Source organism: Mytilus edulis, chromosome 2 (assembly GCF_963676685.1).
Source record: "Mytilus edulis chromosome 2, xbMytEdul2.2, whole genome shotgun sequence".
Lineage (NCBI taxonomy): Eukaryota > Metazoa > Mollusca > Bivalvia > Mytilida > Mytilidae > Mytilus > Mytilus edulis.
In genome coordinates, this window is record NC_092345.1 from 75290940 (window position 1) to 75313343 (window position 22404).

General features: G+C 31.8%; 1 protein-coding gene across 1 annotated transcript; it reads left to right on the forward strand.

Moving 5' to 3' along the window:
- Positions 1-2543: 2543 nt before the first annotated feature.
- On the forward strand, positions 2544-17952 carry LOC139512941 (fatty acid-binding protein, liver-like). Its single transcript, XM_071300927.1, has 4 exons — positions 2544-3369; positions 15389-15567; positions 15798-15905; positions 16311-17952. Exons 1-4 carry the CDS (start codon positions 3291-3293, stop codon positions 16359-16361), a joined length of 417 nt encoding a protein of 138 aa, XP_071157028.1. The 5' UTR covers positions 2544-3290; the 3' UTR covers positions 16362-17952.
- The last annotated feature ends 4452 nt before the right edge of the window (positions 17953-22404 follow it).

The following is a 22404-nucleotide window of genomic DNA, read 5'->3' on the forward strand; positions in this document are numbered from 1 at the left end:
AGAGCATTCATATCATAATAATCTGGGTGTTTTGTACAGATATAACTAAGTTATTCCCATACCTTAACATAAAACGGAGTGCTTCTATACCTGTCACATTTAATAATCAAACGTGTAATAAGATTGAGATTTAATGTGTTTCTCGCAGTGATACACCCTTGAAGCTTCATGTTTCTTAGTACAAAAATCGAACTTAACAAATATTCAAGTTCAAGGAAAATATTTTGTCTTTATACAAATGGTCAACTAATCTACATGTTTAAGATTATTAAAAATATATTGTTTCATTTATTTTAATCTAAAATTTATCATTAAATTAAGATATTAACTGCAACATACATAATGAAATAAAAAATTAACTGGTGACACTAATTTTACAGAAAACACATACACGTTTTAAGCCTCAGTCCCACAAGACCACGACTGCACCACGATAACCGCGATCTTAAGCCCCAGTCCCACTAGACCACGATCGCACCACGCTCACCGCGATCTAAATTAAATTCAGATCGTGGTGAGGTCGCGGTATGAGCGGCATGAAAATGTAAATTTTCGTTGCTTTCACGATGCTACTACGTCCTCATTACGCTTCTACAACGATCCCGCTGGGATTATAACACGTTCTCACCGCGCTTATTCTGCGACCTTACTACGCTTATCAAGATCTTTCTACGCTCATCACGTTCTCACTACGACCATACCACGAGTTATCCGATTGCAACACGATTTTACCACGCTTCTGCGATTATAGCACGTTCTTACCACGAGTACACTACGTTCAAACCGCGATCTTACTACGCTCTCAGCAATAACGTCAACATTGTGTTCCATATCAATACAGTATCATTCCTTCCGTTCTATTTCTAATTAATACGTAGATTTCTCGAAATAAAATTCAATTAAGCCACCAAAATCTACTAGAATAGGTGGGCGTGGTGTAAGGGTTGATGTAGAGGCAGATGGAGCTCTGAAAGTAACGAATCTTGATCAAGTAGAGATGTCGGACCGACCAATCCGACCTAGATTACAACCTGTTGCTGGTCCATAAAGCTGAAATGACGATATTTTAGTGAACGATAGCAGATATGAAACAGATGTGTCATATCTATAGGAAGATGTGGTATGAGTGCCAATGAGACAACTCTCAATCCAAGTAACAATTTTTTTAAATAACAATTATAGGCCAAGATACCGCCTTGGCTTACACCGAACAGCAAGATATATAAAAGGCCCAAAAAATTACTAGTTTAAAACCATTCAAACGGGAAAACCAACGGTCTAATCTAAATGAATACAAGAAGCATGGTTGAGCCGTTAGAGAAAATGGACACGAAGTCCCAATTACATACAGACAAACAAAACCTGGAGAGAATTAAAATATTTTATGGGAAAACGACAATGAGAATAACGGTCGTAGTATGAACGTAGTCAGGTCGTGAGAAGAGCGTGATGAGGACGGCAAGGGCGTTCTAGAATCGTACTATGGTCGTGAACAGCGTGGCATAGTCGTAGTGGAAGCGTAGTTTAGTCGCGGTGAGAACGTGATGATCGTAGTGAGGTCGTAATAACGTCGTAATAACGTCGCAATAAGATCGTGGCGCAGTTTCTCCGAATAGAATCACGCTTTCGCTACGCTCTTTCTACGATGGTACAGCGACCTTAGCGATCTTACTACGATCGTAGTGCGCTCTCACTACGCTTTTACTGCGACCTGATTTGGCCACGACCGCACCGCGATTGTTTTGATGTTCAAAGTTGGCCACGCTCATCACGATCTTGAAGACCTCGCCACGACCGTGATACGACCTTACTGCGATCTACACGATCGTACTACGATCATCAAAATTTGCATTTTTTTCACAGATCGTAGTGCGATCGTGGCCTAGTGGGACTGGGGTATAAGATAAATTTAGATCATGGTGAGCTTGCAGATGAGCGGCATGAAAATGTAATAATTTTCGTTTCAATCACGTTGCTACTACGTCATCATTACGCTTCTACAACGACCCCGCTAGGATTATACCACGTTCTCACCAAGCTTATCCTGCGACCTCACTATGATTATCACGATCTTTCTACGCTCATCACGTCCTCACTACGACCATACCATGATTTATCCAATTGTAACACGATCTTACCACGCTTCTACTGCGTTTATAGCACGCTCTTACCACGATCATACTACGATCATAACACGTTTATACCGCGATCTTACTACGCTCCCAGCAAAAAGACGCAAGCAAACTGACAATCTTTATTGTTTGTTGTCTCATTTGCAATCATGTGCCATATCCTTTTTTTTTTGTATTTATAGAGTGCACGTGCACCGAAAGAAAATTTAATTCATACTTGGATATAAGTGTACATGTAAATGAATTATTGAATTATTATTAAACTTTGTTTCTTTTAATTTTAAGCTACATGCACAAATCTTTATATCGGGCAATAAGTTTATTCTTTATATTAAAACAGAATATTTTTTAATTGAGGTAAGCTTCAAGTTTTCAACTTCCGGTCTTGAACTATATTCATTCTATAAATTTGCACTCCAGATTTTCTTCATATGCACACCTCTATACGTACTTAGATTTTTACCATAACGAGCATTTTAGTAGTAAAACAAATGTTTCATTTATTGATTGATAAAATCTATAGTATTTAACATTACTTTGTTCACAAAACTAAAGACCGAAGAGTATTCTGCAGGTGAAATCGTGCATGGAAACGTTGCTATTTACAACCGATGAATGAAAACTAATCAATTTCTACAACACACAATATTCATATAATAATTCGCCAGTTAACATAGCATCAGATGTTTCATGATAAATGTTTTCTGTCTGATCGTATAGAGTAAAACAATAATTAAAGGTGTTGTCTAAACACATCTCCCGTGGTCTTTCAGTGAAATTGATTGGAGTACAATGAACATGCATTACCGATGCAGTTAAAAATAAGAAGCGTAATAAAATCGACAAAATATGATCTGAATTTATTGAGAAATTGCGTACTTGCCGACCCCCAGAGCAGACAACGTGGGTTTGCCTTCTGTAGACCTGTGCTATATATATAGCTGCTGATATTTAGATTTCACAGAGCTTTCAGTTAATTTCAATTTCTCAACAGAGCCATCAGAAAGCATATCAATATAAAAGACTAATAACCTGCACGTGCTTCTGGCAGGGGAAAGGGACTATAGTAGTTCAGTGAATACCTGAAACTTTATCTTCATAAAATAAAATCTTATTTCTTATATTGTGAAAGACTGTTGGTTCCTTAGCCATTCCGTGATGACTGGATTAGATGCGTTTGTTGGAAGCTGGCAGGAGCAATCCAAAGAAGGTTTTGATGAAATGGCTAGTGCCTTAGGTAAGTTAAATATAACTTTTATATATAAGAGAAAAACAAAATAAATCCCAAAATATGCTCGATGCTATTTATTTTTTATTGCAGTTGCGATTTGATATGTGTGCTGTTTACATACTTCTATTGCTCGGGAAAACTTTTGTCAATGTTTGGGACATCTTCTAATTGAATTTGTTCGAAAAACTGATATTTCTACCTTGTATAATTTATGATGTGATGTTTACCATTACCACTTCATTAGAATGCATCATATCACAGTAATCGCTCCTGATGAAAGTTTATCAACACGTTGTGTTATGTTTTTTCATCTAGTTTGTTTCAATATTGGTATCTAAATATTTATATATACATGTGTTACTTTTTAATACAGCTTTTTTTTTATGAATAAATGAAGTTATGTAATAGTTATGTAAAAGTTAACTTATATTGTATTATTAATTGACAAACACTTCTAGAAAAATAAAACCATTTATATTACAAATAATAAATTAATTTACTAATTTAATTAAACTTCTTTTGCATTGGTTTGTGTTTATCAAGCAGTTGAGTTGTGTGTATAATTGATATGTCGAGTCGATCTATGTAAATACAAATTATTATTAATCGTTGATTTATGTTTTCAAAAGAGTTTGTCCCTTTTAGAATGTTAAGATTTTTGCTATCTTTTTATTGATCTGGACTTGTTCGTATGGAATTTCAGTTTTATGCTGTCTGAGATTATGTAATGCAATCGATCGAACGTTATACCAAAAAATATAATTTAAAAAATAAAAATACAATTGGAAAAATTTGGGATGTCGTTGTTATATATTCGAATCTAATAAATACTAACAACTCAATGGGTGCATAATACGTATGAGTCAAATTTCATGCAGGGGCTTTTGTATAATTGAAAATGAGAGCTAGCATTATCCTTAAATTCACAGAAAGGAGAGAAAAAAATATGTATAAATGTGCAAACCATTTAATGATAAATATTCAGATATTCGAACGATGAAGTCAGTGACCATGCATTACTCAAAATCAATAATCAACTGTTGTCTTTATTTTAAGTGGGATATATCAAATAAGATATTGGGCGGATATAAACGTTTTAGTTCAAATGACACGCATCTCTTAAAATTCTTTCATCTGGAACATTTAAGACCAAAAATCTGTGAAATCCGTATCTATAAGGTACTTCACAAAACGGCCATTTAAGGTTTATATATATAAGCTTATGCTTATAATAGGCAGAGATATATAATACAATTATCATATGTCTCTGTAATAGGTTATTCGTTTATTTCACAAAAATATCAAAATTTTGTATGTAAAATTTATATTCAGACTTTATCCGATATAAACATATTCATTTTATCTGCAACAGATGGTTTATTTTTAACAACATGTTCTCAAAGTACGACGATTTTAGGCTGTTTTTATAACTAAGGAAAACAAGATAAATTCATTCTCTTAGAAATTATGAATTATTTATACGCGATATAGATACATGAATTATGTATTTTTAAAATCGGATTGTAACAACCATAACCGTTTGTATATGATGCAACAGATGGTAGTTTTACAATCTGAAGACAAATTTCTTCACGCACCATTAACTTGCTAAACGAGATGTTTATTGATATACGATCAGTAAAAGAAATAAGGCTTGAACTTCTGTCACTGACCAACTATATACCTAATCAACCGGACTCAAAGACAGAAGGACTATCATAAACTACATTTGTAGATTTAGTTACGATTCAACTCTGCTACGAATCCCTGTAATGTAGGTTGATATAAAAAAGAAGATGTGGTATGTTTGCAAATGCAATGAGACAAATGACAAATGACACAGAAATTAACAGCTATTGGTCAACGTACGGCTTTCAGCAATGAGTAAAGCCCATACCGCAGTCAGCTATAAAAGGCCTCGAAATCACAAATGTTAAACAAGTCAAACGGAAAAAATAACGGCCTAATGTATGTACAAAAAATCATTAACGAGAAACATATATGTAACACAGCAACAAACAATAGAATGTGCGGGTTTAAACATGCTAGCTGGTTCCCAACCCTCTCCCTAACCTGGGACCGTGGCGTTACAGTACAATGTAAAAACGAACAAATCAGTTGAAAAAGACTTAATACTTCAGATGGATACAAATGGAAATACATTAAAGAAAAACAGAGTGAACGTGGACGGGTACTTGTACATCCCAACAACAAAAAGACACCAAGTACAGATCTGAGAGTATTTGCAGTTTCAGACAGGTAGTTCAAAGCCAATAACAACTAATAAAAAAAATCATACATTTAAGACTAAATTATCAATCAGTACACATCCAACATCCTACGTATTTAGTGTAAAGACGTCTTAAACAATCAGAGAAAAATATGACCTTGTGCAATGCCATTTTTTTATAAAGAAAAAAAATATTTTCAAAAATATTATGCATATATGGATTTAAAAGGGTGTGTGCGCCAATAAGACAGCAACACAACAACAGAAACCATACCATAACACAGTAAAACAGTAAAGTTATATGCTGATGTGTGATGTTTTTACCTTGCCCACTTTGATCTCACTCTAGTTTTTGTTCACGGTCTCAGTGTAGCTAATGCCGGCTTCCTCCACCAATAAAAACTGGCCGCCACGAAATAGCCAAAAAGCGGTGCTTAAAAGTGGCGTTAAAGACGATAATTATAGATTAACTTATTTGGAAAATATGTTAAGTTTTATGCCATTAGCCTTCCCTTCAATATATCATGTAGCTTTTTCATGATTTTTCTAAAAAAAAGTTCTTGTGGTCATTTGTCAATAGTACAAAAGCATTAAAACGTATTTCTACTGCCACATTCTGTGTATGTCTGTCCAATCCAAGGACCTCTATTTCAATGCTTGTCTTTAGTTGCCGTCTCATAATTGTTTTTTGTTTCTGTCGTTGTTTTGCTTCACATCAAGTTGCTAAAATGATTAAAGCTTACTATGTACGTTATAGATTTCGTTCAGTAACAATATACTTCGCATCTTGCATTAGAAAAAAGGAATGAAAATGATCGAATTGTGTATTTAAAAGTGCCTTGGAATATTTATGTTAAGCTCTAACTATTGTTTGCATGGCTAATTGTCATTCTCCATCTCTTGTCATAGTTTACGAATCAAGTACTTTTTTTACGCTAGTCGGGATTTTTAAAATTCTGTCTAGACTATGATTAATTGGATTAATCAGCATATTTGCTTGGACATAATATTTTCGCGTAATAAAAAAATAATTAACGAATGTAGTATGGTGCAAATTACGATTCTTATTAAAAGTATCCCAGTGTTTGAACTTTCATATTTCTACATATTTCCCAAATTTGTATCCATAATTACTCACATTGTTTGGTATTCTCATTATCTGTACATAACAAATACAAAAGCTCCATTTGCTCTTTCGAAATACAACCAAAATTATCTTCCCTCATGAATTTTTAATGGTAAAACTAATATATATTTCCAAAATGACGTTAGTTGCCCTTTTCATGATATTAATTTTCAATAAATTTTCTAAACTCAGCAAGAAAAACATTAATAGTATGGATATCTAAAGTTTAATCTATTAAGAAATCCATAGTTTATTGTTGGAGGCTACATGAATATTGCTGTTCTTAAAGAACAGGACCGAAATTACAATTGAATAAAACAATACTAGTATAAAGTCACATACTTAACTAAATTCTATGATACATTAACTTATCATAACTTTAAAGAGACCGATTGTTTGAATGAACAATAATATGTCTATTCCGATTTGTAAAATACCTTTATCCCTATAAAAATACAATTTCTCCCAGCAGGTATTTTTTATTTTTGTTAGCTACAAATAGAACCTTAATATTCGTCGTACTCTTTAGAAATAATCCATCTGGTACATTCATACTGAATACGCTTATACAAGAAACAATCTCAATATATACACAAAGAAAAAGTTAAGCACCCCCACGTTTTTTCGAATGGACAAATATTACGCTAAGAGACATGGGATTCTTGGACAATGGATTGCATAATTAGTAGTGAAGACTGAAAGGAAATAACATTAGATTTATGAAATACACAAAAAATTGCAACAAAAATGATAATTTAATAAATAGATTGTCACAAAACCGGAAGTCCAGTTTAAACATTAAAAGTGTCCATTTTAAGTATGGCCTTTCTGAGTTCGACAGTGGCGGATCCAGAGGGGGGCGTAGAGGGCGTACACCCCCCCCCCTTTTGCTTGGACTTTTTTTTTTGTAAAAGATTAATCAGACAAGACTTCGTGAACTTTGATATTTTCTGTGTATTTAATTTTTATGTGGCAATTCTTTAATTATAAAAATATTTTTCGCTCGTATTTACTGTCATACATTATTGGTTATGTCAAAGTCCTGTGATTCGCTACGGTAGAGTAAACCAGTGCGTCGAAAAAACGTCACTATGTCAATTTGAAAATCAAATTACAGTAACAAATTGCTTATGCTGACTCGTGAGGGCGACAAGAATGACACCTTCAAAGAGACAAGGATTGAGCAAGAACGTACTGACTTCTATTTCACAATTTCACCAAAAAGAAAGTAATACTCTATTATAATATCAGGAACAAAAAAGTTCCACAGCAATATTATTGCCATGGCGGTCGAGTTACATCAAACTTTCTGGTCAGGCCGGGTATATTGAAATCACAGAGAATTCAAGAACAAAATAATTGAATAATCTGTAGTCTTGTTGTCAAAGAAATATACAAGTAAATTCACTAATCTATTTATTAAACTTCCATTTCAGGACACCATTTACATTATATATACAGTTTACAAAATGCATAGTTCATATATTCATTGGCACATTACTTTCACACATCACAAATGGATTTCATTACAATTCCGCATCAAAATCGGCAACAGTGTCCAATACTGTGCACCCCAAAGAAAAACGCCACAGGCATAGTGTTCTAAACCACGCAACAGTCTGAGCGGACAAAATATCAAAAATGCATACAGTTGAATAGTAATGACACAACTTTCTAAGAATCTATAAATTCTCCCAAAATCGGCTAAAAACTGACCACAATAATAAAATCTTTTTAACGTTTCATAATGTATAGTTCCTTTCTCAACTTCAATTTTCTTTTACACTAAAAACAGAGGGCTCTTATATACCTATGATCTCCAAATATTCTCCAACTGACCTTAATAATCTCCAAATATTCTCCAACTGACCTAAATTATCTCCAAATATTCTCCAACTGACCTAAATAATCTCCAAATATTCTCCAACTCTTTGTTTACAAAAATAAAACATCTAAATCAAATAAAAGTATTTACTATGTGACCTTGGAGAAAAATGCTATGTTAATCTCTTATAGCAGGATAGTCATTTGACTTAATGACTTTAACAGACGATAATCAAAACTTTAATATGACAAAAATAATTACAGTGGACATAAAATAACACTTGTACATTATTTACACGGCCAAGCTTATTAATAACATAGCTGAATAATGATCCTCTGTCAGTAAGCTTAAGATCTAAGGTACGGACCATTTGATTTGAGGGGGCAGTCTGAGATGTATAAGAGGAAAAGTTCTGACACTCTTTTTGCCTTAAACAAAAAATCTTGTCGTATCAGAATTGAAAACAATAATCTTGTCCACTTTTTTTTATTTGTGTTTTTTAAAGGTGAAAGTGTAAAAAAATATTTTTAAAATCGTGCGATAAAAGCAATTTTTATTTAGAAAAATTGGGATGCAAAGGCTTTATGAATGCTGGCCAATAAGGAATACTTATAGTGAACAGACATATTAATGTTTCTGTCCTATAAAAAAAAAACATTTTGATTTAGCTATAATATCTAATCTCAAATTATTTCTATTAGTAATTGTAAGAACCATTTATTGGCTAACTTTATTACGTGAGTGGTATTGATTAAAGCGATTGCCTCAGAAATAAATTTCAACAGTTATTAGAGATAAGCTTTCGCAATGATTTCGAAATCGACCATCAATTTCAATTTTTCTGTAGCCAAAACATATTTCAGGCGGCTTTATATAAGACAGACCACTGGGATACCATGATGATATAATGTTTGTTTGATTAAATCAGTTTTGTGCAAACATTTATAATGATGACATCTTGAAAGGTTTTTAAATTAATTGCATATGATAAACAGTGTTCTGAAAGTAACTTGCTAGAAAAAAATATTTATTTTGACGAAACTGCAAATTAATATCTAAAAGATATTGGCATAGAACCCAGAGAAAACTCTAGGCTAGTTAAAGAATTCTGAAATTGAAAGTGGCTTTGAACATAACAAAACGTATGTGGATTTATTTTAGATCAATATATTGCTTTCATATTTAAATAACTGCAAACAGAGTTGTCTCGTTTGACCCTTTTTCTATTTGAAGATATCTATTGTTCGGGTTATTTGTGAGTAAAAAAGGGACCAACATCAACTGAGTGTAAATATTTTCCTGTTTTAAGTGATTTTTTTTTACGAAAATTAATTTAAAAAAAATTAAACTTTGGATAAAACCATTTATCTATTGCCATAACATGAACTATAATTAAATTTGTACTTAACTATTTCGCTACGATGATTTTAATGGTAGTGTTAAAGATAAATAAAACTTTAAACAATAGAAGGATGCAACAGGTTTCTATTGTAATTCAATATTTTTCTGGCTAGACCAGACCATCATAGATCGTCGATGATTTCCCTTGTTTCAAGTTCACTTGGGTACTCCTCTTTACATTTTACAAATATTTTCATTTCAATACATGCTTTAAAAAAAATTGGCAAGTAAGATAGTAAAGGTTACTTACAGATATCTGTTAAATTCATCGAAATTTTGATTCACATACTTGTAACCACTTCAAGACAAATTAGTTTGATTTTGACAATCTGATGAAGTTTAACGTACAGACTGACTGCTGGAGATAGATATAACCATATAATTAAACAGATAAAAATGATAAAACAGATAAAATTTGATAATGATAGAAATAATTAGGGTCTCTACTTCTTGTTACACAGATGGTTGTTACATATATGCGTCCAAGTGAAAAAATAAACTCAGACGATAAAATGAAACTCTTAATGTATATTAAACAAGGCATATCGAAGACTTTTAATCATAAATCAGGCTTTTCTCCCAAATTGGTATTCGAAGGTAAGATGCATAAAGTTGGAATACCAAACTTCCTTTTTACGGTGAAAGAAAAGTTAATAAAAAATATAAATGCAGCCCTTTTTCACATTTTCCTAAAGGACCTATAACTGAAATAAGAAAAATGTTAAACTTTATTTGCAAGTCGTACAATATGCGTAGCATAAACGAAGAAAGCAAATCGACTGTATAAAAGGCTTAATATTCTTTCTGTAGGATAAACATCACTAATGCAGACTTTTATTACAGGCAATGCTTTAAACTGAGTGCAATGTTGAACATATCGTCGTTTCAGTTTTTATTCTGTTGGTAGAACGTTTCTCTTTTTCTTCGCATCAGCAACTAATAGCCGAGAAAGGAAATATTGAGCTAATGATTACACAATTTAACGTAATAAGAATAGTGCGAAATGGTAAATTATAAAATCAAACTCAATCTCAAATTGTCCACACTCGTCCAAATAAATCATATCATAGATAAATGCTGGATCAATTGATGTCTGTATATACTTTTCGTTAGCTTTTATAAGAACATAGCAGAATGCTTTGACTCCTGGTGGTTGAATCTGTGTTCTATTCAGTATAACGAACGTCTGCTTAACCGCGTCATATAAATATACATCAGTGTGATTGACAGCTCGGCACGTTCCGTTTGGTTAACCGCAACAGACGATGGGTAAAATAAATACTCTTAACTATTTTCGGGAATCAGTTTGTGAAAAAACAATACTGGAAGTATCTGTTTGTTTAGATGTGCATTACATCTGGTAGACATATCGCATTGCAAGGTATTACTCAACGGCTCTATTTGTAAATACTAATGGTATATGCAGACTTTTGACGTAGACCAAGTGTATATTATACTTCATCCAAACCAGTTATCTTCCCACGTATTTTAAGCTTATTGAAATACAAGCAAGATCTGAGAGGTTTTTTTTTCAAAAGTGTTATTATAGAGTTTTAAACAATTTTACATGTATCCATCTACCAGTCATATACATTGCTCTTGATAATAATTTGATAACAAACTGCACGTTTTTATGCTTATTTGTTTTGAAGAAAATCCAGAACAGACTTAAACTTTTAAAATTCCTTATTTGGAGAGTTGACACTTCAAAATGAAATACATCCTTGTACTTAGATGCATTCATAAATGACGTTCTTTGTACTTGTGGATTCTTCAAAAAGTGGTAAAAACTCGGTAGCTATTTTTTTCTACCCATTTACCTTTAGTTTTAAAATCATCTAATTTTATATCTTAATTTAGCTTCAACAGAATTGTACGGTTTTTTTTTTTATTCTTGATGCATGTATATACGTTTGCACTTATGTCAATCATTGACATGCTTATCTTCTGCAGTATGCAAACTATGTAGGCCAACTTCTTTTCAGATTCTTTACTCAAAATATATGTATTTTTCGCACTTTTCAGCCACTTATTAGATAATTTTAAGGAAAACTAATGGGTTTTAAGTAATAACCATTTACATGTCACTTAAGTCATTGTAAAGTAATTAATCTGAGAACGAGACTACTTGATAGTAATTTGTCATTAAATAGTTAATATAGCTTTTATTGATACTTAATACTTAAATCTAATTCACAATTTGTGTTATATCACAAATAAGCTACCCAAATAATCTTATTTATAAATGATGTACCTCTTACAGTAACAATACAGTTCAATAACTGAAATAGAAAACAATGCAACCAAACTTTTACCTGGATTTGTTCCACATTGTTTTATACGCGTAGCATGTTTGGTTGACTTATATATTTTTAGTGTAGTGTCTATCAACTTACTCATAATATCAAGGTACTTTATAGACAGAGTATTATAGACAACAATGCATAACTATCTCAGTCATCTGTATAATGTAGTGTATCAATATTTGCTGTTACATAACAAGAATTCATCAAATGCACATTCTGATTACAGCATCAAATATTATGTAATGATTGGCTTCATCATTATCTAATTTGGTTAATTCTAATTCTAAAAGAACTTGTCTGTCTGCTCTGTTATTTTCTTAACTTTAACCAGTTTAAACATAACAAGAAATTCTATTGAAGATGCTGTGTTATTTGGAATTAAAATTAAATGCTTGTTAATACGAAAATGTTTTAAAGTAGGAAGACACATTAATAAAGGGAGTATTTGCAGTGTAATAATATAAACTGTACACATTTTTCTGCATCAGATGCGCATTTCGACAATCAGCAATATCCATTCAGTGATGCTCGCGGCCAAAATATTTAAATCCAAAGCTTATCAAAAATATGAACAGCTATAAACAAAAAAGGACCAAAAAGTATTGCCAAAGCCGGGCAAGAAATCAGAGTTTTGCATGAGGGTGATACATTCCTTAATTTTAAATAATTTCCAAAATTTTGTAACAGCAAATTTTAATAATATAAAATCCGTATTTTCATGCCAGTATAAAAGCACAACTGTAAAAGACTATTTGGAATTTTATATTTTTTCCATGTCAATTAGTCCGATTTTGTCGATAAATGTAAGGAATTTGACAAATAGCAATTTATTTTGGACTGACACATATTTGCAATAGTGACAATCCAAAATGCCGATAAAGATTGTGGCAAAATAGAAACACAAATGCGTGTTTATATAGGGCGTCATCTCCTTCGATTTTATATCTTGTCATTCTGTATCGCATTTGTGATTAACCAACCTAAGGGATATATACATCGCAAATGGACTGTTCCCCCCTCTTATATATATACTTATTAAGTTCACAAATATGCAAAAAAAAATCTGATAAAGACATATCGAACATTGTAGATCATTTGGAATTTTATATTTTTTCCATGTTAATTAGTCCAAATTGTTTATGGGAATTTGTCGATAAATGTAAGGTACTGTAATGCTTGTAGCCAGAAATTTGATTCATAGTTTTTTTTGTACACTATATTTAAAGTTCACTTTGAGCGAAAAAAAATCGGTCGTCTATGATATTTCAATGTTTCTTTTTCTAGACGATCATTAAGAAATGAAATTAATCCAAAGACAAAATTTCCGTAAGATAGATCACCTCAAAGACAAAATGTAAATTTTAATCGCTTTTTGAACATAAGTATCTTGGCATTATATTCAAACTTTTACACATTCTGTGTCAAATAAATTAAGACAATTTATCTTCTTATGTGGTGTATCCATATAATATACATATCTTAGTTCAATGCCCATCAAACAAACCCGCAACAGAAATATTAATTAAACATCTACTAGTTCAAAAATGTAGATACTTGGAGATTTTGTAAAAATGAATTGGTACCACTTTATTTAAGTAAGGATCTCTTTATATAATATACAACATTTCTTGTTTCATTTGACTGCTGCAATGTTTTACAATCGGAAAAGAATATTTCTGTACAGACGTAAAAAATAATATCAATTACAAATTTACTTCAAAAGAAGACAAACCCAACTGCTAAGAAACAGTTCTAAGTTTATGTTACAACATATTTATTTTCATTTGAAGCAAGATTAAGAACAATTTCAATATCAATGATACAAAGACAGTACATACATTCATAAGTACGTTCTGTAAGTAAACTTGATGAGTTTCCCTCCCAAAGGTATGCCGTTATGGTTCTCGACATGTAATCAGACAGGCATTCATAAGTAGTCTAACCGCAAGACAAAGCTTTATGGCAGTACTACGGCTTTGTATGCGAATTATTCAATATCATTTAGAGTACAAATGAATTGCAGAAACTTAATTATTGACATTAAAGTAATTTATAGCAGCAATAAGGTAGTAACAGACATGGTGGTAAGGCATAGAGGTAAGGTATTTATAATCATGTTTTTATGTTTCAACGTTGGCATATGGAAGTTGATTGTTTACTTTAGAATAGTACTATAAATCATGTAGAATATTGTTACATGCAAAGGAGTGAATAAAGATATATAAAATGATTATGAACACTGTATCAAATAAATTTATCGGAAATCACACTATTTCTAATACAAAGAAATTCTAAATACTCGTTTTGCGAAAGCACGACATAAATACAAATATAATTTTTACTATTTCAATTTTTGAGGACTATAAATGACTAATTTGTGTGTTTGTATATTATAATTGATGCTTATAAAAACTTTATCTCTGATACTTTTTTTTTGTTTCCTTTCTCAAAGCAATGACTTCCTAAAGGTCATATCGCTCTTTGAAGCATGTCTTTATTATGTTCAACATATTTTTTTTATTCACATCCAGCTTTCGTTGTTGTATGACATTCAAGAATAATAATACTTTGGATCTGATTTTGTCAGTATGCAGTGTATTAAACAAATAGAGAAAAAAATCGGCGATATGATTGTTATGAATGAGAGTTGACCCTAAACGTCATTTCTTACTGCCTACAATTTCTAAAGCCTGCTACCCGAGTTGAACTGCATGCTTTTTAGAAAGTGTTGCTTAACATTAAGTGTTTTGATATAGAAAATATAACTATCAAAAGTTAACAAAAATAAATACGTTTTAGAGTTTGATGCATAAGCTATATACTCCATAAAATATTTGAATATGGTACACTTTGGAGTTTGGTTTAATTATAAAAACAACTATGGTATTCCTGAATGTGCATGAACTGTAAGCCATGCACTGGCCGTTAAGCCAACAAAAATCAATCAGTAAATCACAGCTATGAAAAAGATTCGACTTTCATAACATCTTCATTAACTTTCTATCATAGGTTTACCGGCTGATACAAATTTAAATTAAAAAAAATACTGAACTCCGAGGAAAATTCAAAACGGAAAGTACCCTAATCAAATGGCAATGTCGAGCTTTATAACATCAACATTAACTTTTCTATTATAGGTTTACCAGCTGATAAAGTCGAGCTTTATAAGGCAGCAAGAACTGCAATTTCATACGGAAAAGATGGCGATGGTTGGGTAATTAATGTTGGCTTGGTTGGTGTTCCTGGTGGCAGAGAATTTAAGTTCCAAGTAGGACAGCCTTATGACTCAGCTGATATAGATGGGTCTCCAATGAAGGTATGGATAAGGTGTTTACTGTAAATCGTTAAAAGTGTTTCTTATTGCTATTCACTATCTACCTAACAGATACAACAGGTCAATATTAATTTTGACAATAATTGGGAATAACCCAGGCCAGCAGCTCAAAGTGTAAAAGTACTTCACAAACAAACAAAAAACTGACTAAAAAAAATCCAAAAAATCTAACAAAGACAAAAAAAACCATTATTGTTACTGATGTATTTCAGAGTTTAGTTAATGTTGATAATGGAAAGCTGGTAGAACAACACACAAATCAGTCTCTAGGAGCAGAAATGAATATAGAACGATGGATAGAAGGTGGACAAATGCATGTAGTAAGTAGTCATTCTTTAACTCTAAGTAAAATTTTATGTTAGTTTCAAATTGTTGAAATGAATGTCAAATAGACTTTGCATGCCAAAACACGTATTTACGCAAATCAACGAAATTTGTCATTTTCATTATTAAGACATCATTCGAACGATAATCAACAAACAGTTTACAAATATTCTTCGGACTTATTCTGTGTGTTTCAATTCTTGATTGTTCCTTTTGTTTCTGAAGCCAAATTATCGAAAATGTTACAGAAAAATAGAGAATATATCATAAAATTGTAACGAAAACATACAACTCTTCATAAATGACGTATACTATTATGCAAAAAGTTAATAATATACCTACATATATTATGTTTAAAAGCATTATAACATTTATCTCAAACGCCTCTTTTATTCTTTCAGAAGACATCGTGCTCTGGATTATCAATGTTATCAAAATATGCTAAAGTTTGATGAAAGACTATTAGATTTCAAAATTATTCGAATTTTTGTATGCAAATCATGAATTTTATTCGATTTCATATAAAAAGAAAGCAAAATAAATCAATCACAAAGTATGCTTGATATGAGAAAGCAGTAAAGAACATTTTTCATAAGTTATCAATATGCATTTCATCTATATGTTCATAATACCATTAAGTGCTGTATATGTTGTTGCAGTCTATTATGTTTATACTATGTGCCTTTGTCGTCAAACGACATTTGAAACATGTGTTATATTTGTTTTTGTAGTGTTTACATTCTTAAAACGTCCAGACTTTGACAGGATAAAAATGATATTCCGTCAGTAAATTAAATCACTGGATAAACTAGTACATGTAAAAAACTAATCTCAATATTTTGGCGAATTAACACAAAATGTTGTACACTGTCTTGTAATTTAAAAAAAGGTATACTAGTAGGTCCTTAATGCTCTTTTTACTTTGTACTTTGAGGGCCCTTTTATCTTTTATATTATAGAGCGTCACTGATTTTTCCTTTGTAGACGAAACGCGCGTCTAGCGTGCAAATTGTTAATCCTGTTATCTATGATGAGTTTATTTACTGACACTCTCATGATGCCACAACATTTATGTTACATAAGAACTAAAAAGACAAATCGAATTTGGTTAATGTGACTTGAACAAATTATATGAGCCTCTTTTTCTTGATGTTTTTAATCTATGTATTTGGTAAAATCCCTGCAGCAATGAGCTGAAATCATGATAGTCCTATGATGTTCAATATAATGAAATTTCGCATGAAGTCTTGCTACATGATTTCATTCGTAGCTTTTTGTATCTCTTTACACCACAGTGACTTAACTTTCAATACACTTCATTTAAAGAGAGTACCAGCTATTACATTTACCAGAATAATTCAACCTATTTCTAAATTATCAGACGCCGTAACTTTGAGCCATTACCAATTTAAAATCAACCAATCTAAATAATCAGTGTTAAAAAGCATCCGTTCAAACAAAATTGACAATGAAACATGCTCAAAACATAGCAGCTAACACAAATTATATCTAATCTGATTTTTTGTCGAATGATATATAGTAAATTTTACAAAAAAATACATAGCAATAAATTAACTACAAAGATAATCATCCTTTTTGAAAGTGTGACATGATTTGATAAAAGTGTAATTCAAAATTAATATAAAAACTGCATGTATTCAGATCTAATTCCCTTAATATTCACTGATACATATCCTCGAATAATCATTTACAATGTTAAAGGCTTCGACGTAGACAGTGAATACATTTGAAAGTTAACTATGATGCTTTTTAAATATCAAACTATTCTTTTACCAATCAAATTTTTTTTCCCAATGATTGTATGATATAGTCTCATCAATCAGTATTTCTGTATTGAAAGAACAGAGCTGTCTCAACCAATCAGACATATTATATCTAGAATGGTTTATCAGTCAAATTGACGTGCGTGATTGTTGCTTATATCACGTTAGTAAAATTGGTGGAATAGTTGTCGGCATATTTATATTATTTTATGTTGTTAACAAATAATAAATACTATTATATTTATTAAAAGCTTATCAAATTCATATGTTTGTTTGTTAATTTAATTAACCAAGAAATCTAAACTCATCGACCTCATTAGTTTAGAACAGCTATTTGGGTTACTGATATCATGAAACTACTTTTCAAATAGCCAAATCTTTATGATTATATAAAAAAGAAGATGTGGTATAATTACCAATGAGACAACTATCTACAAAAGACCAAAATGACACGGACATTAACAACTATAGGTCACCGTACGGTAAATTAGGTAGTTTTACAACCCAAATTAACAAGCTGATAGTATCTTTATTGTTCGCCTTATTTTTCGAGGCGTTTATTGGCTTCTTTATCGTCTAGCTTTGAATTTGATGCAACTTTATTGGTAGCTTGCATTGTAGTATGCTGTCATGTATTGTCAAGTTATTTCATTTCAAAATCTAGTTTTGAATCTTGGAGTAAAAAACATACAACTTTTCAATTATTTTCGGTATTTTGACGGCAATAGTTACAAAAAACAAAATTGAATACAAGAGCACCTATAAAAAGTATTCTCTCACGATGACCAGAACCTTTCATCAAACAGAGAGTGCACATATGAAGTAAAGGTTCATATTTGATTTTTTAGCAATGGTTAGTAGTCTAATTTAATTTTTGATTTAATTTTTAATAACTTTAATAACACGAATCAATCATACGAGTCAAAAATATATGTCTGCAAAAGTGGGGCGAAAGATACCACAGGGACAGTCAAACTCATAGATCAAATTAACTGACAATGCCATGGCTTAAAAAAAAGGACAAGCAGACAATTACTGGTACACAAGACACAACATAGAAAAATAAAGACTAAGCAAAACGAACCCCACCAAAAAGTGGGGGTGATGTGTTTTAAAACCTTTTTGTCCGTGAAAATTTTGCTTTCAGTGTACGTCATGCCAGAAAACCATAATGTATTGAATGGTAACAAGCCCGTGAACATTTAGCTGTCATGCAAAATCATGCTGTATTGTTAGGTTTTCGAGTCCACTTTTAAATTTACCATTTGGTTAGGGACTTTTCTTGTTGAATTTATCTCGGAGTTCATTTGTGATTTTACTTTTTATGGTACGTTAGATTACTAGTTTCAGAAATATCATAAAAGAGGGACGAAAGATACCAAAGGGACAGTCAAACTCATAAATCTAAAACAAACTGACAACGCCATGGCTAAAAATGAAACAGACAAACAGACAAGCAATAGTACACATGACACAACATAGAAAACTAAAGAATAAACAACACGAACCCCACCAAAAACTAGGGTTTTCTCAGGTGCTCCGGAAGGGTAAGCAGATCCTGCTCCACATGTGGCACCCGTCGTGTTGCTTATGTGATTACAAATCCGGTAAATAGTCTAATTCGGTAGGTCACATTCATGAAAGGGAAGGGGATTGTAGTTACGACGTAAGGAACATATCCGATATCATTTGTGAAACGGTTATTCCATAACGGTCAACCAACTCGTGATGGCGTCCGTAAAATTTACGAAGGGATGATATCAACTTCACCATTTGGAACTCTTGGTTTAATAGCTTCCTTTTGAGCAGTAACCCTCTATCAAAAAAATCATGATAGGAAATGCAAGCACGGGAATATCGTATCAATTGGGAGATATATACCCCGTATGCAGGTGCTTCTGGAATGTTGCTACTTAGAAATGGAAAGTTCACAATTGGAAAGCTGAAATCATCTCTTTTGTCGTACAGTTTTGTTTTCAACCGACCCTCATTGTCAATTTCTAGATGTAAGTCAAGATATGAAGCCGACTTAACTGTATCTGTAGTATCCTTTATCTCCAATTCGATGGGATAGATGCGTTCCACATAGTCACCAAATTTTGAATTGTTTAGTGAAAGAACGTCATCTATATAGCGGAAAGTAGAGTTAAAGGGTATTGCTTACTTCTTATCTTTCTTCCTAAGAAGTTCCTGCATGAAGTCAGCCTCATAATAATAAAGAAACAAGTCGGCAAGTAGAGGGGCACAGTTTGTTCACATTGGGATGCCGACAGGCTGTTGAAAAACACGTCCTCCGAACGGTACAAATATGTTGTCAATCAAGAAATCAAGCATCTTGATAATATCGGTTTCAGAGAATTTTTTGTTTGAATCAGAGTGATTCTTTACAAAGTATGTTTTATCCCTCCCTAAGACAAGATACTTGTATCTACGTTGGCCATTCTTTTTTATGAAGCAAAGTAATACCAACTCTTTCAATTTGTCTTTTAGTTTGGAATGTGGAATACTTGTGTAAAGAGTAGAAATTTCGAGATCACTTTGATATATATCATTAAAGCCCTCACTAAAATAAATGGACATTATTGAGTGAAAGGATTTCATAAATGTATCTGAAAGTAAAATTTCAAAACTTTGCAAGATGTTTTTTTCTCTCCATTTTATCTATTAAAAAATGTATCAACACTGTGTTACATGAGTACAAAAACGCTTCGGTCGATAGGATACACACGTTTTACCCAAAGGAGTACCGACTGGTTGTTGAAATGTCAACCAATCAACCTAGAAAATAATGTCCAGCTTTTTGATGATTAGTTTTCGGCATACTTGCAAACATACACTGCAAGTAGTAGACTTAAAATAGATTATTTCGCTAATTGATTTCGATAGATATCATTTGCATCATAATTATCATAAATTAATCTTGATAGGATAATAATTATTTGGAGATTTAAGCACATTAACAATGATTGTGAATATCATAACACTTATTATGCCAACTCCTGTAAAATCTAATGAAAACACAAGGTCTTTTAGAATATACAGCGGTATTGTTGAGGACAGTGGGTAATCCTAGATCATTTATACACACTGCAAGTGCCACTTTGATAACATATAATTGTTCATACTTGATACAGGAAACATATATTTCAAATATTCATTTATCATACCTTTTTCATTAGCATTTGTATCAAAACTTGAAATGCAGCTGTACTTGACTTATCATCATTTCTGATTCAATATAGCAAAGGAATGTAATTGCATAACTTTGACTGCGGCAAGAAGTATAGTAATTTGAAAATGCCATGTATTTCAAGCATCAGAAAGAAATCTTAGAAAACAATATTTTTTACAATCAAGTAATCTCAGTATGTTGCATTAATCTGTGGAATTGTCTGTTTAATATATATGTGATTTATCATTTTAGATTTGTTTCTGTTTTAGTATGAATGCGATTTCAAAGTTAAATACTAGTAACGAATTACCGAATTCTGGGGAAAATTCAAAACGGAAAGTCCCTTAATTAAATGGCAACAGCAAAAGCTCAAACATATTATTCAAATGAATTTTACAAAATATTAAGATGAGATTAAAATATAATATATAATGTGATTACGATTAAACAAAACTACAGATGATTGATTTTGTATTTATAGATAACCATCATCCTAGAGAAAGGTGGCGTCTCACAGTATCCTATATAAATATAAACAAAATGTGAACTAATCTATCTTTCAAACCTGCTTCGTTCTTGTCTTTCTTATTGATAGATTAAAGCAACATGTGTTTACCGATGTCATCGTTAATCGACTAAGAAAAACCCATCAATTCAAGGTAACAAACATAATATGTTGACTCCTGTACCGAGGTAGTTGTTATCTACAGTCCGTTTCTATATGTGTTGGTATTTGCTTTTGTTGAAGTTCAATGTTTTCCTCTTATACTGAATGTATTTCCTTCGGTTTGTTATCTGAATTTGTTTTTGCTTAATCGAATTATGACTTTTAAACAGCAATTTACTACTGTTTCCGTTATTTGAGTTGAGACACCGTCAAATCCCATAGGTAAGCCTGCAAATTTAATTGATCTGATTGCCGAGTATTAAAAAAAGTACCAGGATTTCAAAACCTTTTTAAATCATGAGATTTTCTTCTCCAGATTTACTCGGCTGTATTTCCAAGGTTGGTGTTTTAAATCTTTTTCATTTTTGCTATACCGAATAAATATTAATTTATAACGATTTTTTTTTTGGAGATGAAATGGGTGTTTTAAAATCCAATAAAAGGGTTCATGCATTTACATGTTTCATGTTTCTTTGTCAAATGTGTAGATACAAAATTATCTCGAGTACAATATATACTGAAAAGCTATGCAAAAATTCAACATAGATGACAGTAAAATGGCCATCAACATTTATTACATTGTAAAAAAAACCCACTAAGGTTAAAGCATAAGTAACTACTGACAGAATTCTTGACTAAGACTGGTATATAAATATTGTTTGTTATTTAAAAAAAAAACACTGCTACAAATTAATAATATCACCTAGTACCGGTGCCATATATCAAATTTAATGTTAATCAGAACTTTTTCAGGGCTGTGTACTGGCTGTTAGAAAAGACAACCCAAGCGTTTGTCTCCATGGGACTATGCCAGGAATTGTTCATGTTCATTTTGTTTTATATCATATAATATGGCAGTCTTCATTATACCT